The sequence below is a fragment of the Pelodiscus sinensis genome, chromosome 1, assembly GCF_049634645.1.
Source record: "Pelodiscus sinensis isolate JC-2024 chromosome 1, ASM4963464v1, whole genome shotgun sequence".
Classification (NCBI taxonomy): Eukaryota; Metazoa; Chordata; order Testudines; family Trionychidae; genus Pelodiscus; species Pelodiscus sinensis.
In genome coordinates, this window is record NC_134711.1 from 289,863,847 (window position 1) to 289,885,011 (window position 21,165).

Consider the following 21,165-nt stretch of genomic DNA (forward strand, 5'->3'; position numbering starts at 1 on the left):
ATTTAAGGATGTTACAAAGTTGCTTCATGCATTTAGAAATGTAAACAATTTTTAGGCTCTTTTACTGGACACTTTCATGTCATGTGATTTGCAAATAGCAATTAAATTGGTTGCCAGACACTTCTATCATATGGTCCCAGAAGTGTTGCAATAAACTAGATTTTAAAACTGATTAAATACATTACATGAACTTGGTTACCAGACACAAAGGCCCGATTTAAATGGGCCTGTATTGAAGTGGTACAGACTGTATGTAAAACATAATGAGAATCCCATTTATATCTTATGGGCCATTGAAAATTTGTGAATCAGGATTGTGAAATGGACACTTCTGCCTTGGTATAAAAATAGCAGAACGGAGGTTAGTATTTTTCCCATTATTCTAACTTTCTGAGCTTAAAGCCTCATAGCTAAAACAACTTGTGTAATGAACAGATTGGTAAATATAATTGTGCATTTTTAAAGTTTAAGTTGACAGTAAATCAACTTTTTTTTCCAACCCCTAGAATACGAGGAAACAGTAATATCACTTTTTGACTGTAGCCTGTTTGAAAATGTACTTACAAATGTTCATTCAGGTATGTAAATGTATATATGCTACTATATTAAGTAATTCTCCCATACGAGTAATTTTTAGAATTAAAGTTATTTTTCAAAGCTCTATAGCACACTTCCTTAATGTTGTATGGATACCCAGGTGCAATCATTGGCATCACTATCCCCAGTAACATATGTCAACAGCCCTGTCTGTCTGATTTAAAGCAGGACATGAAGGCTCTGTATGGTTTTAACAATTTGAGTATCAAGAACCTCTTCTGACTTCTTGATTCAGTGGACCCTGCCTCTCTCCTACATGACATACTTATATCACAGGATTTCCCAGCGGTTTGGGTTTTGTCCTATATTTCTCCAAGGCCATTATTCAGCCATTCATTTTAGATAGAACTCAGATCTTTCAGGCTGACTGTTTAAACAGGTCTTTCTATTTTCCTGATTCCAACAGTTAGCTCATAGAACTCCATCCGCTTCAAATGATATATATGTAGTAGTGGTGCAAATAGTAAGGATATTAGTAAGGGCAGTAGTAAGGGTCTGCTACCGGCTGAATCAATGGGCAGCGATCGATCCAATGAGGGTCAATTTTTACAGAGTGTAATATAGACACGATGAATCAACTGCAGATCACGCTAGTGTAAATTCCAGTACTCCACTTCAATGAGAAGTACAAGAGAGTCGACTGACAGAAGAGTGTCTCTTGTCCACACAGTGCAGTGACGACATTGCTGTAACCAGATCTAAGTATGGGAACTTCAGCTGAACTTGTGTAACTTAGATCAATCTTGCCCAGTGACATAAATCAGCCCTGAGATTCTTTGAAAGAAGCCTAAAAGGGCAGAGGGAAAGGAATGAAAATGGGGAAATTAAGGGGAAGATAGTTGAGAAGGCAGAAGTGTATTGGAAGGGATATGTTCTCCTTCTGCTGTGCATTTGTTAATGCATCTATAGAAACAACCAATTTTGAAAACAGTGCATCAAGGAGAATACACGGGTGTGTGTTTTGGGCCTACACAGTCTCTGTGCGCACACAACCTTGTGCTTTGATAATGAAGATAGATGCTTTGGAAACTAATGCTGGAACACATGCATCCACATGAAGGCTGCTCTTAGAAACTTTGGCCCTTTCCATTGCTTTTCCTTCAGTTTTAACTTTCTCCACTGGATAGAATCTGACCATATGGCATTTTGAAACAGTCATGGAAGTCATGAGACTATACAAGCTACATCTGACTGCATAGAAGGGAGTATTTTTCAGTCATAGTTGAGAGCTAGGGTAGCAGCCAAGTCTCTAGTAGTAATCTGATGGCCTGATTTGCAGAGGTGCTGAGTGTTTACAAATCCAATTGAAGTAAATGGAAACTGCAAGGCTGTGTCTACATTGGCACCCTTTTCCGGAAAAGGGATGCTTATGAGACAAGTCGGAATTGCAAATGCCGCAGGGGATTTAAATATCCCCCACGGTATTTGCATGAACATGGCTGCCGCTTTTTTCCAGCTTGGAGCTTTGCCGGAGAAAAGCGCCAGTCTAGACGGGATCTTTCGGAAAATAAAGCCTTTTCCAGAAGATCCCTTATTCCTCTTAAAATCAGGAATAAGGGATCTTCCGGAAAAAGCTTTATTTTCCGAAAGATCCCGTCTAGACTGGCGCTTTTCTCTAGCAAAGCCCCGAGCCGGAAAAAAGCGGCAGCCATGTTCATGCAAATGCCGCGAGTGATATTTAAATCCCCCGCGGCATTTGCAATTCCAACTTGTCTCATTAGCATCTCTTTTCCGAAAAAGGGTGCCAATGTAGACACAGACTATGTATTCCCCACTCTTCCACAGTTCAGCAACTCCAGTGCTTATATTGATTTTATTCAAATAAAGTAAAAATACCACCTTTTGGTAGAGACCAACCATAGTAGTGGTTAGCTTAAGGAATTTTGTTTGAGAAAGGTATGAAGATTTAATATTAAATCACAACTTTTACTTAAAGCCAGAGATAACACTCTTGTTAAATTATATGAATATGCCTATATTTATGTTCTTTACTGTGAACAGTGCTTTTTGTTTTGTTATTACAGGAACAGAGAAAAAACTTCAGGAGCTTCTGGAAACACGGAAAAAACTGGATACCCAGATTGAACTACTGAAAGATTTAAAAGAAGTCATTCCTTTCCAGGAAAATATAGCTAGTGCATCTAGTTCAGTGTCTGAATAACCAATACTTACTTCTCTCTATATCAATTCCATATTAAAGATTTTCTACTCATGGTCAATGTATAAAAGAGATTTGTTGAGGGCACACAAGAAACAATTAGGTGGTTTATTCATGTTTTATACCTCACTTTTGCAATAACTTTGTTATTTGTCCTTTTCCTTTTCAATTTTGTGTGGTTTAAAGAGTGTTAAAATTTAAAATCCTTCTGTACAAGGTTTTTTTTTTAAGTACTCCACAAGCCACTTTTTAAAATAATTTCAGTTACAGCAACCCCTATCATGTGATTTATCTGTGATTCAATGTCTGCTTATTAGAGACAGCAGACAAAATAATTGTTAAGGCTTTCCAAAGAAGAATTAACAAGACTTGCACTTGAAGAAGCCTTCTGAGTTCGAAGAAGCAGAAGGTGTTTTTTATTATGCTTTCTCATTTTATGGTTCGCGTAAGCAATTCTGTTTTAACTTCAATGGAGAGAGGTGGTATCCTTTAGTTGCTTGCAAACACTTAAGGATGGCTGGTGATCACCCTCTGAAAAATCATTTATGTAAAATAGTTAGGGAGTCAAGTACTACAGTAAGAACATTTATGGCTTCCATGTGTTATTTTGTCTTAAGATTATAATATTAATTGTTTAAATACAGAAAAGCAGAACATTTAGCTACAGAATTGCAAGGTAATGAAAAACTTGACAATAAAATGTTTTTTGTAAAGAAAGCTGTGTGTTGAGGAAAACTAGTAACAAAAAACAGTTTATGCACCAAAATATTTGTGTTTACAGTACAGCCCTGTAGTTTCCTGTGGCTAATCCACAGCTTTACCAGTTCTCAAAAAACCCTTGGCTTCATCTAGGAATGTTAAATTTTGATTAATTAACTAATCAAATAGTTGATGGGATTTCCATCGACTATTCCATTAGTCGAAAAGAACTAGCATGTTCTGCCTTTGAAATGTGCAAGAGCCCGAGTGGAGGCTCTTGTACATTTCAAAACAGAAGCACCACATGGAGCCTGGGGTCAGTGGAGGAGTCTGAGTTTTCCGCTGACTCTGCCCCCCGCTGATCCCAGGCTCCCCATAGCGCTTCTGCTTTGAAATGCACAAGAGCCCTCACTGGGGCTCTTGGCATTTCAAAGATTGAATGCCACGTGGAACTGGGGCCAGCAAGGAGTCCTCTGCTAACCCCCAGTTCCATGAGCGCTTCCACTGTGAAATGTACAAGAGCCCCAGCGGGGACTCTTGTACATTTCATCATTGGAAAGCTGCCGCTGTGCCCCTGCCCCCTCCCACAGAGCTGGAGCTGGGGGGAACCGGCTTTTAAACCAGCTTTGCCCCAACACTCCCTCCTCTTACCCCCCCATTGCTGCCTCTTTGTGATAGAGGCAGCAAGAGGGGGGAACCGACTAGTCGACTAGTGTGTCGAGTATCCAATAAGCTTTTGCTTACATCCCTAGATTCATCATACTTCAGAGCACAGCTGTAACAGAAGATGCAGTACAATAGGAGAGTCATAGTAAGATTTTTTTCTTAAATATACTCAAGAGCCTTTGCTGCCTTACTACGAAATACATGAAATTAAACTACTTAAAAATAAAATATCTCTTGGTGCATTTAACACTTCACTTACTGTTATATAAAGTTAATAATGCACTCTGTCATTAGTGCAAATTAATATTTTTATTGTCAGCCAAAATATTTTGCAAGAGTCCTAAAGTCACAGATTAATATTTCCAAATAACTAGACAATCTATCAAAGTCTTTCATCTCTCCCTTCTAGGGAAAAGCTACTAGAAATGCTAGATCAGGGTGTGAGGAAACTTTTTGGGGATCAAGGGCCGCTGACCCACAGAAAAATCAGTCGGGGGCCATGCACAACTGAGAAGCAAAACAAAAACAAACAAATCCTCACTGATATGGTCCCCAACTGCTGAGGAGAAAAACGCTTCCTACATTTCCCTTGCACACCAGAACCTGGGGCGGGGGACTCAGCCTAGTAGATTTTGTGTGCTCTAGTCCAGCAGTGGGGGAACTGGAGCACCAGCACAGGCTCCCCAACGCTGGAGGGGCCCGGAGTCTCGGGAGGAGGGGGCAGATTTATGTGAGCCAGGGGCCCCCTGGGCCTGAGGTTCTCCATCCCTATGCTAGATAGTATAGTATCGAGCAAATGTACACCCTATCTGTGTTCATAGCTCTATTTTTATCTTGTGCTAATCTGAATTTAGACTGGGGTTTTCAAAAATGCCTAGCAGATGGGATCCCAAATCCCATTAATTTCAAATGTGGGTTGGGCACTTAGTGCCCTAAACCTTTTTTTAGAAATCTAAGTCTTGCTCTCCTGGTACAGTGGTTGGCTTTCATATGTACACTGTGCAGTTATATTAATGCACGTATCCCAGGTGAGGGGCAAAGCTGTACCCCAGCAGTTTGTGTGGTGTTGCAGCTACTTAGAGCAAAGCTAGCAGATAGAAATGTGCAGGAGCTAGAAATAATACATGCAACTCCATACAGTTGCACTCACAGTAGCAACAACTTGGATAATACTATGCAATATCATTTGCAAAATTGCTTAAGCAGTCTAAGAGTGTAAGAGTATTGAATTTCTGGAGGACTTAGGCTCTTTACCAGATTTGAAAACAGAATTTTATCCAGTGTTAGTCACAACATGTTCACACACCACAGCCTAACAGCCCCTCAACCTGAAGGGAAGAGCGAGGGCCATGGTAAGCTCTAGAACCTCTGCCTTTCCAGGAATACTGGACTTTTTTTTCCTTTGGAGACACCTGTGTGAAGTAACCCATACAAACAAATTTTAAAAGACAAGATTTTTAGTAGTATTAAAACAAAAGAAACTGGTTAAACATTTATATTTGCATTTAGCTGAACTCATAGGATTCTCAGTTTAGACAGGGAAAAAGTGACACAACCCTTTTTCTGACCACTCTGATTTTCCTGTCAGTGACAATAGCTGCCCAGATAGCAGCCGCCCTTTCGCTGCCTCTAGAACTTGCTTTTCAAAACCTTGTCACCAGGTCAGCTTGTATGTCCAGACATGACTCTCCCTAGGTGTCCCTCATACGTCTGTTACTGTAGCAGGTAGGTTTTATTAACATTTACAAAAGTAGCCTTTGGTCAGGAATGCCATTTGAGTGACAGAAAACCCATGAATGATGATTAACAGTGGCCTTTCAAAGGCTTAGTTTCCCCACTGCCAGCGCCTTTAGCTGCAGTGGGAACGGTTCCAATAGCAGGACAATACACTGCTAAAAGTAGCCGTGTAGATGGGAAAAGCTCTGCTAGGCAGAAAGAACCAACCACGTAAAGTACAGAGCCTAGGGTTCAGGCCTGTAAGGCATTCTGTTCCCCTAAGCCAGTGGTTCCCAACCTTTTGTGGCTGCTGGGTGTCTCGGGGTGGGGCCACTCGTGCCACACGCCCGGGGTAGGGGTCGCCCACGCACCTGGGGCCACCACTGCGCATGTGCCGCACACCAGGGGAAGGGGACCACCCATGCGCCCTAAGCCCAGGGCTGGCACCGCGCATGTGCCGTGCGCCAAGGGGGTGGCAAGCCCAGATGTTTCAGCGGGAGCACACCTCTCTCCATTGAAGTTAAAACAGAATTGCTTGAAATGCGGTGCCCAGAACTGGACACAATACTCCAATTGAGGCCTGATCTGAACAGAGTAGAACGGAAGAATGACTTCTCGTGTCTTGCTCACAACACACCTGTTAATACGTCCCAGAATCATGTTTGCTTTTTTTGCAACAGCATCACACTGCTGACTCATTCAGCTTGTGGTCCACTATAACCCCTAGATCCCTTTCTGCCATACTCCTTCCTAGGCAGTCGCTTCCCATTCTGTTATGTGTAAAACTGATTGTTCCTTCCTAAGTGAAGCACTTTACATTTGTCTTTATAAAACTTCATCCTGTTTACCTCAGACCATTTCTCCAATTTGTCCAGATCATTTTGAATTATGACCCGATCCCTCCAGAGTAGTCGCAACCCCTCCCAGCTTGGTATCATCTGCAAACTTAATACGTGTACTTTCTATGCCAATATCTAAATTGTTGAAGATATTGAACAGAGCCAGTCCCAAAACAGACCCCTGTGGAACCCCACTTGTTATGCCCTTCCAGCAGGATTGTGAACCATTAATAACTACTGAGTACGGTTAGCCAGCCAGTTATGTACCCACCTTATAGTAGCCCCATCTAAGTTTTATTTGCCTACTTTATTGAGAAGAATATCATGTGAGACCGTATCATAGAATCATAGAATAATAGGACTGGAAGGGACCTCGAGAGGTCATTGAGTCCAGCCCCCCACCTAAGTAGTTTGTTCCAGTGCTCAACTATCTGACAGTAAATGTTGCCTAACATCTAATCTAATCTCCCTTATTACAATTTAAACCCATTATTTCTTGTTCTGGCATCAGTGGATGAGTAGACTTTATCACTTTTCCCTCTTTAGAACCATTTTTCATGTACTCAAAGATTGTTATGTTGTCCCTCAGTCTCCTCTTCTGCATACTAAAACCCACGCTTTTTCAGTCTTTCCTCAAATGATGTAGGGCAGTGGTCACCAACCAGTAGATCAGGAACTAATGGTAGATTTTGGAGCCTCTGACAGGTGATTCCGACTGGTTTGGCCAAGAGGCTATCAAGTGCCAGCACTTCAGCTGCCCTCCCCCTCCCTGCTGCTCCTCTCCTGTCCTTTGCCTTGGAGCTGCCCCCCCCCCCTTTTCTGGAGTCTGCTGCTTGCAGTACAGAGCAGGGAAGGGAGAGGAGGGGGTGCTGATGTCAGGGTGCCCCCCTCTCCCACCCTGTATTCTATTTCCACAGAACAGAAGTGGGGGGCACAACAGGGCTTTGGATGGAGGGAGTTTGCTGGCTGCCTTGGGAGTGGTGCAGATCCAGGGCAGTGGTGAGCCTGCCTTAGCCCCACTGCACCACCACCCAGGAGCCACCTGAGGTAAGCGGTGTCCAGCTGGAGCCAGCTCTGAACACCTGCCCCAGTCATAAACCCTCTCCTGCACCCCAACTGCCTGCCCTAGGCTCAGTTCAGAGCCCCTCTCACACTCCAAATCACTTAGCCCAAGACCAGAGCCAGCATCCCAACCCTCTGCCCCAGCCTGGTGAAAGGGAGGAAAGGTGGGGAAGGGAGGATGGAGTGAGCAGGGGCAGGGCCTCAGAAGGGACACAAAGGAGGTGGGGCAAGGATATTTCAGTTTAAGGTAGCTCTTACATTCCACTTGAATTCAAATAGTGATCCTGTGATTAAAAAGGTTGGAGACCACGGATGTAGGGTGTAGAAAATGAATTATGTTGCTCTCCTCTGGATTTTCTCTAAGACCATTTACTGATAAGCTGATGCTTATCAGTTAAACAGTTGATCCATTCAGTTCAAAAATCCCTAATAGTCTGTTCTTGAGCCTTTAATAAATGTCTATTCAAACAGCTACCAAACTCTCCTGATATCTTTTTTCCTTTAATGTTAGTTTTGCATCCAAGATCTATTCTTTTAATCCAGATACTAGCCACCCCTCCACCCCAACTAAAAGTAGATAAAACTAAAGACTGAGAGCCATTAGACACTAGCTCTCTGTGTGCCTTTACTCAGGAGGCAGGAGAGAAAAGCCAATTAACACTCTCCTCCAAAAGACTGACTCTTTTCCCAGATATTCTCCTAGAGCACCACAAAACTGCAAGTGAGTTGTCCTTGAACTCAGAATGCATTAAATCTAAAAGCATGAGCCTTAATTGCTTGAACTAGAGGACTTGCACACTTTTAGCAAAAACAGATTCAAAATTTCTATGCCACTAGAGTAGAAAGACCCAAACTGTTAATGGGGGTACACATTTGTCTTAATTTTATTCCAAAGCCACAACTGAAAAATTTATAGCAGCACAACTACAGTGCTGTTGTGCTTCCGCTGAAGACTTCTAAGCCAATGGGAGTGAGCTCTTCTACTGGCTTAACTCTACCACAGTGGGAGCTGGCAGCTTATGTCAGCAGATCTTCTCTTGATAATATAGCACCATCTATACTGGTGTTTAGGACTGCATAACTGCATTGCCTAAGAGTGTGGATTATCCATATATCTGAACAGCAGTTATAATGAAGTAGATTTGCAGTGTAGACTAGGGCTAAGTCATATTACAACTATCTTTCCTGTTTTACAATAGAAAAATCTACACTATTGCCTAAAACTTGAAAGCAATTTCCTTTAGAGGACAATCCATCCATTTCCAAACTCTGCTCTTCCCAAATCAACTGTTTATTGTACTGTAATTCACACTGCTTCTCTGAACTGTTTTGTTTTTGGCTTGCAAAATAAATTCCTTGAGGTACTTAAATGCATTATTTTAGAAGAAAACACAAAAATATCAGATGCCAAATATCTTTTGGAATAAGAATAATCATAGAAAGTGAATATACTGATCTCTGAAATGCTATGCAAGAGTTGTAATTCAGAGAGGAAGGATGGTTCTGTGATTAAAGCACTGTGCAAGCTCCGAGTTTTCGGTTTTGCCACTTTTTTTTGTGTGTGGGCGGGTCACGGTGCCTCAGTTCTTCTGAGACATGGACATAATATTTTCCTATTTTACCGTAGCACCCTTTTTGTCTAAGCACTTCCCAAACACTTCAGGGAAACCCCTACATCTCTCTCATAGGATTGTCATGATAAAGTAATTTGACATTTGAGAGAGACATATTATATTGATGAGGGTCAAGCACATGAATAAATTCTCTATTTCCTGAAGTATGGATTGTTTGTTATGTGGAGCTGGACTGGAACTGGATTCTGTCAATATACATTTGCAACTTTATTTGTGGTAGATGTAATAAGAGATATGATATATCCCTCAAGTCAAAAGAGTTTACAGTGAATAAGTCAAAGAAATGTAATTTTATTACATGTAATTTTACAGTTTTTTTATACAATATTCCAATGCAAAACCCCCCAACTTTCCAACAGATTCCTCTCCCCTTATGTGGGATAGCCTCAACTTGATTTGGCCCTCAAAACCAAGCAGTAATATCTTTCAATTACTATTATAAATCTTCAAACAGCTAGGTTATATGTTGCAATTTGCATGTCAAAGTATGCCTAAAGGGCAGCTTTACTTCCAGTTCGATTAGTAAATTATCTGAGCATATTTTATAGCGACATCATCTTTCCTGCAGTTGTCTCTAAGCTTTGAATACATTTGATTATTTATACATAACAAAACTGCTACAAATGCATAATCATGCAACCACAATACAAAGAAATCTATCCTGTTTGTTCCTTCAGAGTAATTCTACAGAGCTAACATTTACAGGAAATGTTTCAATGGCTCAGTTCAGCTTATTCTGCAATGCTCAGGAGGTCCCAAAAGATAAGTTAGGAAATCCCAATTCCTGGCACCAAATATCCTCCTATCCCCTTCCTGATTCATTTCCTCCCACCTCAGAAGTAAACTCAAACACAGCAATGTGAAGATTTCCAGCTCTCCAAATGTGAGTGAATGTTAATCTTCTGACTTGCATCAGTTCAGAGTTTTTAAAGCATGGATACAGCACACAGATAATTTGCTGCAATTTCTGTATAGAGTTTTATATCCTCGATATTATGCAATTAGGTTTGGTTTGTTTTTCTTTACCTGCAGGGTTACATAATCCTCTTACGCATGAATACAGCAAACCAACTATGCCTGGTGCAACCCTACATCGTCCAAAACTTACAGCCGTGTGTTTCAGTTCTTAAAGGCGCCACATTTACTGGCTTTAGCAATGAATTCCTTTAGCAGAGGGCCATCCATTTGCCAAAACGCTGCAGTCTGTGTCACTTCCGTCAAATGATTGACACAAAACTTAAAGCAGAATTCTTCTAAATCCTAGACACAAAACAAAACAAAAAAGCCTTTTTATTAGCTTTTGTTAGACCATAAGAGACTATTTAGAACCAGGCTCAAATGCTTTTACATGTCTTTTGTAAATACATTGGAATTAAAAACAGATTACAGCGCTACATCAACACTATCCCAGCTGTTCTCAAAACTTTTCTATACCATGCCCCATATTGCAACAGAAAACAAATCCTCCAAATTAACCACGAAGAAAAGAGGATACCCATGACTTTCAAACCTGTTTACAACTCTCAGTTTGAGCATCCATGTTCTATTCAAAAAAGCACATTTTACTGAAGACAGATTCAACTGCCTCATCTCACCTCAAAATTTTTCCCTAACCTAATCAAGAGTGTTGGCAGATTGGATTGGTTTCAGCTACTTCAGGAGGTGGCATGCAGGATGAACTGAGAACGCTGACAGATGAGCAAATGCCATCTTTGAAAAACAATACCAAGGACTGTGGATTGAGAAAATTCAGAGTAATTCTATTTCCACATTAAAGCCTGGTATAAATACAAAGTTACACTGGTTTACCTAATGGAGTGATGCTGTACTGGTTTAAAGCAAAGCTAATTACAGTATATCATATCTAGATGGAGATGTCTTTTAAAAAAAAACAACCAATAATGTTGATGCAGGACACCTCTATCAGAAATAAACCAGTAGTGAAATGACAATTTGTTTCTCATAGAAATAGTTAGCAGGAATGTATTGGGCATAAGGCAGCCCAAGCCCTGTACTTCAGTTCTACACCACACTAAAGTCTGACCCACAGCCAACCCAGAGAGCACCTTTCATCAAAAGATCAAAAAGCACCTCAAATAATTCACTTTGCACCCACGTGCTATTAATATTACATATAGAGTTACTAATTCTGCAGCCAAAAGCGAAGTCAGCCATAAATCCCAGATGTTGGCAGAGGATTCAATGATGATTGAAGTAGTCAGCTGTTCCATTTTAGAGAGGAACTTTATCATAATCTAGCATTGTAGCATGAAAGATAATCTGTTATAGCAAGGACTGCTGCATCCTAAGTATCCCCGCTCCGTGGAGAAGAGCATCAAAGTGACAGACTTATCCAGTCTTATTTCAACAGCCAGTCAACAGAACATGTAATATTAGTTTTAAAGGAAGACAAGCCACCGATCACGTGCAAGTGTGATTAGGTGAAGCCATATTTACATTTCTGCACTTTTAGCCATTATGGAGAATTAGCTCATTGACATCAAATCAACCTTTCTTGACATAGGAATGCAAAAAATGCACAGGATCAGGATCGCTGTATCTGCATGCATGTCTTTGCTTGTGTTATATCATGTCTGTGTAATAAGTAACAGGCTTATGAAAAGATGAACATAGCCGTGAATTTTTATAACAAATGGACTAAAGTGATTTTAAATAAAACTACATCACATACACATTTACTGTAGTACTTTATTAATAGATTCCCATACTCCAAGTCCGTAACAAAAATACAAGCAGTATTACCATTACATGAAGAGACTTTGGAAAGTTTAGAAATGTCATAAAATTCAATAAGTCATATTTGTACACTGGATCAAAGTACAACCTCCATGTGTATACATAGTGATAAATGACAGAGGCACAAAATACTTCCAGTGATTAGTTAGCTGCAGAGAGAAACTGGACCTACAGTATTATTCTGACCATTACAATTCATTAATCCCAGAGAAACCAATTGTATCTTAGTTCTGAAAAGCATACAATTTCATCAAATGGAAGCTTAAATAGATTATGCAGTTTTAACTGATATTTTCTAGAGAAAGGACGTCCCATGGTATAACTACATTACTAAAGTCACCTGAACTTTCCATTTAGCTTACTGCACATGTCATTATATATTAGTGACATTTAAAATTGGCCTTTTGTATATTATAAATGCCCAAGAAAAGCTCAGGCCCGCAGTGCTTTCTATTTTTCTTTGGTTTGGCTTTTACACCTGTCAGTTTGTAAGGCTGGCTGGGTACACAAACCTCAATTAGCAAAAGGCAGAATGGTCATCCTGTAGCAGAGCAGCTTTCTTCTCCCACTCTTTAAAAAGGAGAATCATGAAGGCACATGGGAAACACATTCTGCAGGACTATTTCACCTCCGCCTCCCAAACCATACCTGCCTTTGTGAAATTAAAACAGATAACTTTCCATTTAGAATAAAAAGCTTTGTATTGTCATCTATTATCTCCAAAACAAAAAGACTTTGCAAGTAGCAAAAGGTTTGAGAAGTGCAATTCTTTTAACAGATGAAGTTAAGCTTTAAGGTAAGCACAAGTTCAAATGGATACCTATGTACATCTACAAAACACAAGAAAAAAGTGAATGATATGTGATCTATGAAATAACAGCCTTTGATAAGAGTGAAGAACCTATAGGAATGTACTGAGCTCCAGCAAAGTTGCACATTCGGTAGCAAAGGCTAGTCTGAATACAAAAATGCCAAAGGAAATCAAGAATCAACAATGAGGACCTATAGATCCTCAAAGAGCAATCTGCCAGCTGGTCTGATTAAACAGCAAAAGTTAAATATTACTTCATAATGAGAAAAATGTAGTTTACATGTCCCCTCCATGTGCCACCTGCCTGACTTCATAGTTTAGTTAGCTGGCTCCATGAGGAGTTTTTCTTCCTGCCATTAATTCCGCTGTAGCAACAGATTCACGATTAAGGGTTGGAAAGGAACTGTACTTTGATTATAAATTGATTTTTGTTAAGTTAATCAAAACAACGCTTATTTCACTATATTTATTAGTTGAGTAATTAAAGAATTTAGATCTCTCAAAAAACTGAGACACTGATTGGGAGTTGGAAAACCAGTAAAGATTGTTTTCTACTTCAAATATAGGAGTAAGAATTGCTATGAGAGTGGCTACATCACTTACTCAACTTCTAATTTATTGTTTGTGCCTTTAGAAGCCATATGCCTGAAGATTAAAAACCAGGTGAGAGGATGAGTTCTCCAAATTCTAAAAACTTGAAGGAGATGGTCACCAGAAGAAAGTTTATTTCACTAACAGATAATACTTACTTTGTTGAATAAATCAATGTTTTAAATGCAAAACAGGTATTGTTGGAAACTTTTCTCTTATGCATTTAGCATATTTTAGATAGTTTCATTTAATTAATGAAAAGCAATTTTAAATTACAGTTTGTGCATTTAATTGTATTCCCAATTCCAACCAAATGCATCTTGACACGTTATGACTAAAAATTAATCTACTATATATGTAAAGCATCATTCACCATTTTCTAACAATAAAAATGTAGCAACACTGAATATAGTTATTATACATAATTTCTTAAATAAATATGGAGAGAGGCATATAATGTAACCGCCTAGTTAGCAGAAAGTACCACCACATTTAGTGTAAAGGCTATATTTAGTTGCAAATCAACATTTAATAATTACCAACCCGTGAGACTTTAAAGTAGTTAAGGAAATAAACAAAACAAAAAAGGATAAAATGTGAAACAAGATTAAAATCAATTTCCTGCTTGCCAATTTAAATTGGTGATTAAAATTGCTTTGATTTAAAGTCAATCTACCCGGAGTGCAAGGGAATGGAAATTTCTATAGTACCACTTTGATTCTAAGTATAAATCAAGAGGAAGCAAACAGGTCCATCTGGTGCCTATTGTGTCACCTACTTCTAAGTTACTTTATTAACAAAGTTCAGACACCACCGTCAGTACCCCACCATCAATAATGTTACAAGAAAAATCCTGAACACATGAAGAGGATTTAAAAAGCTGTACATATTTAAACGTATTAAACAAAGATTAGTGTTATAAAACCAATCAGCAGGACTTTTAGAATCCCCAGGTTTTGCTTTCTTTTTAATGCCTGCCCTTTATTTGCAAGGTAGTATTTTCAACCTCCAGATAAAAAGTTTTCAGCATAGAATTTTTTCCCCCCAGATAACATGGAGCAATGCTTTAGGAAGCTAGGAAAAACGGCATAAAATTGCTACTATGAACTAGACAAAATGGAAGTTATTTATATTATGCCTCATTCAGTAAGTTGATTATATATGCATAAGGATTATTTCAAAATGGTAGTTAATTTGTCTACTACAAGTTCAGTGGAAAGATCTGGCTTTCAATCTGAACAGAATGGCTACACAATCCAAGGAACAGGGCCAGAACTGTACTGCTCTGATTCTGAGCGCAACAAGCAATTCTCTCAATTAAAATGGAGATGTATTAATACAGTTTTTTTTTAAAAAGCTGTCAGCTATGCTCCATGGTTCTGGTCAAAACGTAGTTGTCTATTTAGTGAATTTAGTCTTTTAGAAGTTTACCTCTGCATCATATCTCACTGCAGCAGAGAGCAATGAAAACGCATTTTCCACAGTGATTCCTCTCTTGATAATGTGTTGACACAGTTTTTTCAATCTGTTTTCACAATAAGATGTAGCCAAATCCAAAAGTCCTGAAATTAAAATGCCATTATATTAGCCACTTCTACTCTCAACTTTTACAGTACGAAGGCAAGCTCTAAACCATGTCTTCATTCTATGCATGAAGTATAGTTATGTCTACACTGCAGCTGAGAGCCTACCTCCCAGCCTCAGTTGATGGGGAGGAACTGTGCTTGAACTAGCACACTACAAACACTGCAGAGTAGGTGGTAACCTGGGCTAATCATTCACATGACAAGGATCTGAGCTAGCCCAAACTGCCACCTGTGGCCACAACTGCTATTGTAAGCTTGAGCAGATCTAGTACATGTGTGTAACTATCCAGGCTGGAAAGCACACTCCCAGCTGCAATATAGACATACCCAAATACTACACCATACATACATTGAACTGGGTGTTATTTCAGAAGATCAGCTTTACTGACAGGCAAGAAGAAACAGAGGACTTTTCACTACTTTTAAGCACCATCCCATTAACACTTACATAAGAGCTTATCCCTAAGCACAAGCTGTTCCACTGACATCAACAGGACTACACAGATGCATAAAACGTTAAGTACACGTGTAAGTGCTTGCAACATAGGAGCCCTGGTTACAGAACAGGGAAAGTATAAAGTGCAAAACTGTTATTATAAAAGCTAGAGTTTAACTCAGGGCATGTCCACTCTTCTGGGAAAAAACTACCACATTATATGAACTGAATTTTTTGTTCAAGTAATTTCAAAGCATAATTGATTCAATTTAGCAAATGTATAAATGCTTTCTTCTGAAGAGAAATTTAAGCACCTCCTGTACCCTTTTAGTCTCTGTATTTGCTGCTCAATTTATTCACAGCTTACACAGTATATCTGTAGCAAGTTGTTAGTTTACTTTTAAAGCATAAGTTATCATAAAACTGATCATATGTTGGTCTTAAAAACCATACATGCATCATTATTCCCCCGCACCTTTTTTACCCGTTTATCAAGACACTGAATTTATATAATGTGGCCAAAGAAGGCTGTGCTACCTATCGCATCTTCAGGTGGCAGATCAACGCTGTCTGTATATAGGTACTCAAGGAAGGCACGATACACTGGGTAAGAAAACTGGTCTATTTCTATCACCTCTTTCATGTCCTCATTCCAATATGACTGGAACATGGTTCTGAAGTGTTCACATCTGGAACAGGAAGGCAGAATATTTCTCTGGCATATAACATGACAAATGAACACTATATTAGAGGACATTTTAAATAAAACTTCTCTTCATTTTATCTAAATACAAATGTCACTAACTACCAAAAAGAGTATGTTCTCTTCCCAATACTGGCGTACATAAAAAGTAATATTTGTCATCAAGAAATGAAAAGCAATTGTGTGTATGACACATCAGACAAGAATTTGAAATAAAGAATTAAGTTTGGTACACATGGAATTTAATAAAAGGTTTTAATAATTTTTAAATAAAGAAACAAGCCCTTGCTGTTAAGTCTGAATAACATCTTCTGAGACTGGATTAGTAAAAACTGGCATTTTGATTCCTTCTCAAATTTAGTATTTAACATTCTCATTCCAGTAGGTTACACTTAGAAAAATAAAATGTAAAAAGAATGGTGTTTCATTCATGTGTATTAAGAGTCAATGCAATTAACCATTTAGTCACTTATCTTTGTTAACCAGATCTTTTAAAAACAAGATATTACCCAAGAAAATTCCAAGACAGCTACTGACCCTTGAAAAAATAAAGATATCAACACACTGATTCAGACAAATCACCCTCATTTCTAAATATATTTTTGTGGAAACTGTGTCGAACTCTTCATCTGAAGAAGTGGGTTGTGCCCACAAAACCTCATGATACCATCTACATTTTTTGTTAGTCTCTAAGGTGCTAAACTATTTGCTGTTTAAGTTTTTTCACAGCTACCCCTCTGAAACTTGTGTCAAACTCATCCTTTTAAGTAGTCCAAAATACAAACTTAAATAATTTCAATAATAGTGAACTGTCTTAAAAGTTCAAGTACACCTTCGCTGTTGGACAGCACTGTAGATGGATTTCTTTGACAAGACAAGTTAATGGGTTGCTCTCTATGCAGTGTAGGAATTGCTGACCAAGAATCCATGAAACATGAACACTACCTGATTTTTAGAACAGCTTTATGGACATGGATGTATTTTCCATCTACACGGAATTTTAGGTCTGATGTTTCTGGACTGTCAAATTCTTTCTTCAGAGACTCAGCTACTGTTAAGGAGTCTTCATGCTCTAATGATTTAAAAAAAAAACAAGTTTTGAAAACAAAATACATTCTGCCTAATACATTTGCAAACTGGCTAGACAACAAGAGAAGATGATAACTACATGATGTTTACTTCCTAAACATCTGGCAGATCTATGCTGGTAACCCTAACTGTGGTTCAGTGTTACCAAGTGCTCACTTTATAAGCCAATTATGAGAACACAACATATGATCAGTGTGTCATGAAAAGAGAGGGCGATATGACAGCCTTACAACTGCTATCAAGGATACAGTAATTCAGATTTAATTTTCAAAACAACCCACCAAAATGTATGTTAGCATTAGTGAAAGGTGCTGGATTAAGCCTGGCAACTGAAATCCTTCATTTACCTATAAAAGTGTACAAGTCAGTAGCAGCACAAGCTTTCAGAGACTAGGGGCACTGCGAGAAACCTAACCATGAACTCAGTAACCCCAATTCTGACCACCCCCAAGAACTGGTGAGAGCCCAGTGGGATCTACTGCAAGCGTGTTTCATGAGAATGCATGAAGAATGATTAAGAGCATCATTTCATGTAGTATGCTGTGCCCCACAATGCTATTCTCTTACTCATCTGACAGCGTTCCAACTGCCCTTCATTGTACTAGTTACAGCGTTGCTTACTGGTGCAGGGAATACTGACACCAGCTTTCCACAGCACACGTTGTGATACATCTGCACCCAGGGACCCCTCATTTCTATGCAGAGTTGTAAGTCATGCAAGCAGAGAAGCACAGTGGTCTATTCTATTCTTCTGATGGTGGATTTCTAGCAGTCCAGTAGCATACATGACAATGGTAAGTGCACATTATGTGGATTTTTAAGTATGTAAACATCTATCACAAAACAAACTGGTTTTACCCTTAGCTATAATGGAGCTACTGCTCCACACTTTTATACAGATTCTAAGCACACACATTTTTAAACTAATAGGAAATTGGTTCCATACAAACACTTGCACTGCATAACAAGTCCCAGCTTGCTCTCACCTACTGAGAGGATGCGCCACATCACAGCAGGAGTAGAAAAGCAAGCAAACACATCATCAGTGCATGTAAAGTGAGTGAGGTGAGGAAGAACAACAGACTGGCCACGGCACTGGCCCCACATGTACACTTGGCCACCTTGGGTCTTGGCAGCAGAAGTGTGAGAAGAGTGGCAGGCTGCAATCTCTACAACCCTATGAATGGGGGGGAAAAAAAATCAAAAGAAAGTGCAGTTTGTCTACAACGTGTATTTAAAAATCAGATGCATAAAATTCAAGGATAACTTAAGTGTGTTCATAGGAAAAGTAGAAAATATGCTAATCTGCACTCCTGTATTTTCTTTTGACTGGTTATCAATTCAAGCCAAATTGAACAGCCTTCACATAAACAGATTCAGTATTAAGTTACAAAAACATAAGCATGCGCGGTATCAGATTAGTGTGACATTTCCAGAAAATGGCACCCAAGTCTTTCAACCAACATTCTTCACATCTTATCCGCAATAGGTACTTAACGGGCAAAGGTTTCTAATACAAATAATCAGGTATTGCAATACATATAAGCAAAACCTAAGGATAAGCATGAAAAAAATTACTGCCTTCATATTTGTGACTAGATTTGGGAAGTAGCCTGGAAAGCTATTCCAAAATTAATGGTACATGCTTTCCACACCTTCTGTTTTCAAACACTTCCATGAGATAGTTCTCTCATTTTAAATTATTAATATCACTGCATTAAACATGTCTTTTGAAGCAAGCACTTAAAATACTTTATTAAAGAATCTCCCAGGCCCTCTTTGTATGGGCTCCAATATTTAGATAGGGATACAGCCTGCCATAAAACATGCCTATGTTTTTGGCATCATGTTTCATTTAGTCCCACAACCTACCCCCACACTGTTTAATACCCGTTTGGAAAACAACAAATTGACAGGATCATAATTTTAAATATTCACATTATTCCAAAAACTGAATAAGTTTACAGTAAAAAATATGTCCACAGTGTTTGAAGAACTGCAGCTGCTGTCCTACACTTATTCTGCTCTCTGTGCTCAAATGATCGCTGAACTATTATCTGAAATAATTATATACACATAATCACATTCCCATAAATAGAATTGTAAGGACATGTCCAGAATCTTGTTCAGCTGGAGAACAATGCCATAGAAACAAAGAGCAGGGGGATAAGAACTGTCTTTTCTTGTTTCTCCCCCACCCTCCCTTCCCCATGTTAAAAATATAGCCACCAGTGTTTCAGGTTCTTTTCACATTTAAAAAAGTCAGTGGTAGAGCATAAGAATGGCCTTGCTAGACAGACCAAAGATCCATCTAGCCCAGTATCCTGTCCAACAGTGGCCAATGCCAGGTGCCCCAGAGGGAATGAACAGAACAGGGAACCTCCCTTATTACTCATTCCCAGCTTCTGACATTCTTCTGAGGGTAGGGACACCATTCCTGAACTTACCTGACTAGTTTTCCTGCCCATCTTGGCTAATAGCAACTGATGGACCTAACAGCCATGAATTTATCTAGTTCGTTTTTTAACCCTATTAAAGTCCTGGTCTCCACAGCATCCTCTGCAAGGAGTTCCACAGGTTGACTGTGTTTTGCATGAAGAAATACTTTTTTGTTTGAATCGTCGGCTGTGGTGTTCATGCTCTGGGAGGGAGGGGGAAGATAGGGACAGATCATGAATCAAAGAATCTGTGGCACTCTGAAACTGTTAGGAGGAAAGGGGAGGAGTAAAAGTGCATGGCTCCAGTGTCCCAGTGTGAAAGATGCATGGAAGAGGAGTACAGACAGGGTTCCCACTAAGATTTTCCACCCATGAGTGAAGCGAGTTTTGTCTTGTGCACCAGTACTGAGTTCATGTGCACTTGTTCGGATGTGTGCCACTGTGGCATTCAAGTTATTAATAAATAGCTTATAAACCTCTCCCTTTTCCCTTCTGCTGTCATGTCTCCCACCCCTCAACCTCTGTTGTCTTGGCTCCTTCCCTTCTCACTCCCTTCACCCCTATGCTATTTTTAGTGCCACAGTCCTGGCCCCAGCTGCTCCCAGGGCAGGACCACATGCCGGGACTGGAGCAGAGGCCACCCACAGGGCTGGTTCCTGCAGACGGCCTTGGCTCCAGCTGGAGTAAAGCAGCAGCCACACGAGGCCTGTTCTAGCTGAGGCAGCCTCATGGGAACAGCCTCACCTCATGTGCCCTGGCTCCAAACGGGACAAAAGGGCAGCTGCCCACCACCAGGAACCCACCAGGCCAGAGGCTGCCACCACTCACCTTCCGTTCCAGCAGGAAGGCTCTTACAAGGATGAGAGCAGACCTAAAATTGTGTGTGTGGCCGTGCAGTTTAGAGGGAACACGGATACAGACAGGAGGTATGCAGGCCACAGAAGGAACCCCAGTGAGCTGGAGGCTGCAGATTGCCCACCACTGGTCATGTAGCCCACTTAGTGGAAGGAGTGCCAATCATCTGGCCCACTCTCTAGTTCTGGTTGCTCATCACTGTTTGAGAATATAAGCTCCTATGGTCAAAGTTGGTCTGTATTATAGCGAATCAAGCACATAGCCTTTTATTTATTTCTTTGATAGAGGTCCTCTATTTGGTGGTCAGCTATACTCCAATTCTTTTCCTCAAGGTTAAAGCTCCAAGTTACCTCAAACTTCCTTTTAAACTATTAGGCTTCATCCTGGATGTGCAATCCAAATTCAATGACACATCATACTTATTTCTCAGGGCGGCATGGCACTCCAAAAAGATTTGCAAATAGCTTGTATTAGCAGTATTTATATAGACAGCATATTGGGTAATATGTACAGAAAACAGGAGCAGCA

The 21,165-nt window shown here is 39.7% G+C and overlaps 2 protein-coding genes across 9 annotated transcripts in view; one reads left to right on the plus strand and one right to left on the minus strand.

Annotated features, from left to right (window-relative positions):
- PHF11 (PHD finger protein 11) overlaps window positions 1-2,811 on the plus strand; it is a 30,319-nt gene extending 27,508 nt beyond the window's left edge. For all 3 annotated transcript variants that reach the window (XM_075919070.1, XM_075919072.1, XM_075919071.1), the window contains 2 exons: window positions 507-578; window positions 2,622-2,811. In XM_075919070.1, coding sequence (XP_075775185.1) covers window positions 507-578; window positions 2,622-2,758 — 209 coding nt within the window. In that variant the 3' untranslated portion in view covers window positions 2,759-2,811. The remainder of the gene's footprint in view (window positions 1-506; window positions 579-2,621) is intronic.
- Window positions 2,812-9,646: 6,835 nt separating this feature from the next.
- RCBTB1 (RCC1 and BTB domain containing protein 1) overlaps window positions 9,647-21,165 on the minus strand; it is a 42,726-nt gene continuing 31,207 nt past the window's right edge. For 5 of the 6 annotated variants that reach the window (XM_075919069.1, XM_075919064.1, XM_075919068.1 and 2 more), the window contains 5 exons: window positions 18,331-18,521; window positions 17,201-17,327; window positions 16,090-16,241; window positions 14,962-15,092; window positions 9,647-10,631 (listed from right to left, as the gene is read on the minus strand). In XM_075919069.1, coding sequence (XP_075775184.1) covers window positions 10,491-10,631; window positions 14,962-15,092; window positions 16,090-16,241; window positions 17,201-17,327; window positions 18,331-18,521 — 742 coding nt within the window. In that variant the 3' untranslated portion in view covers window positions 9,647-10,490. Of the gene's footprint in view, window positions 10,632-14,961; window positions 15,093-16,089; window positions 16,268-17,200; window positions 17,328-18,330; window positions 18,522-21,165 lie in introns of those variants that run through there. The other variant, XR_012900677.1, reaches the window with a different exon arrangement.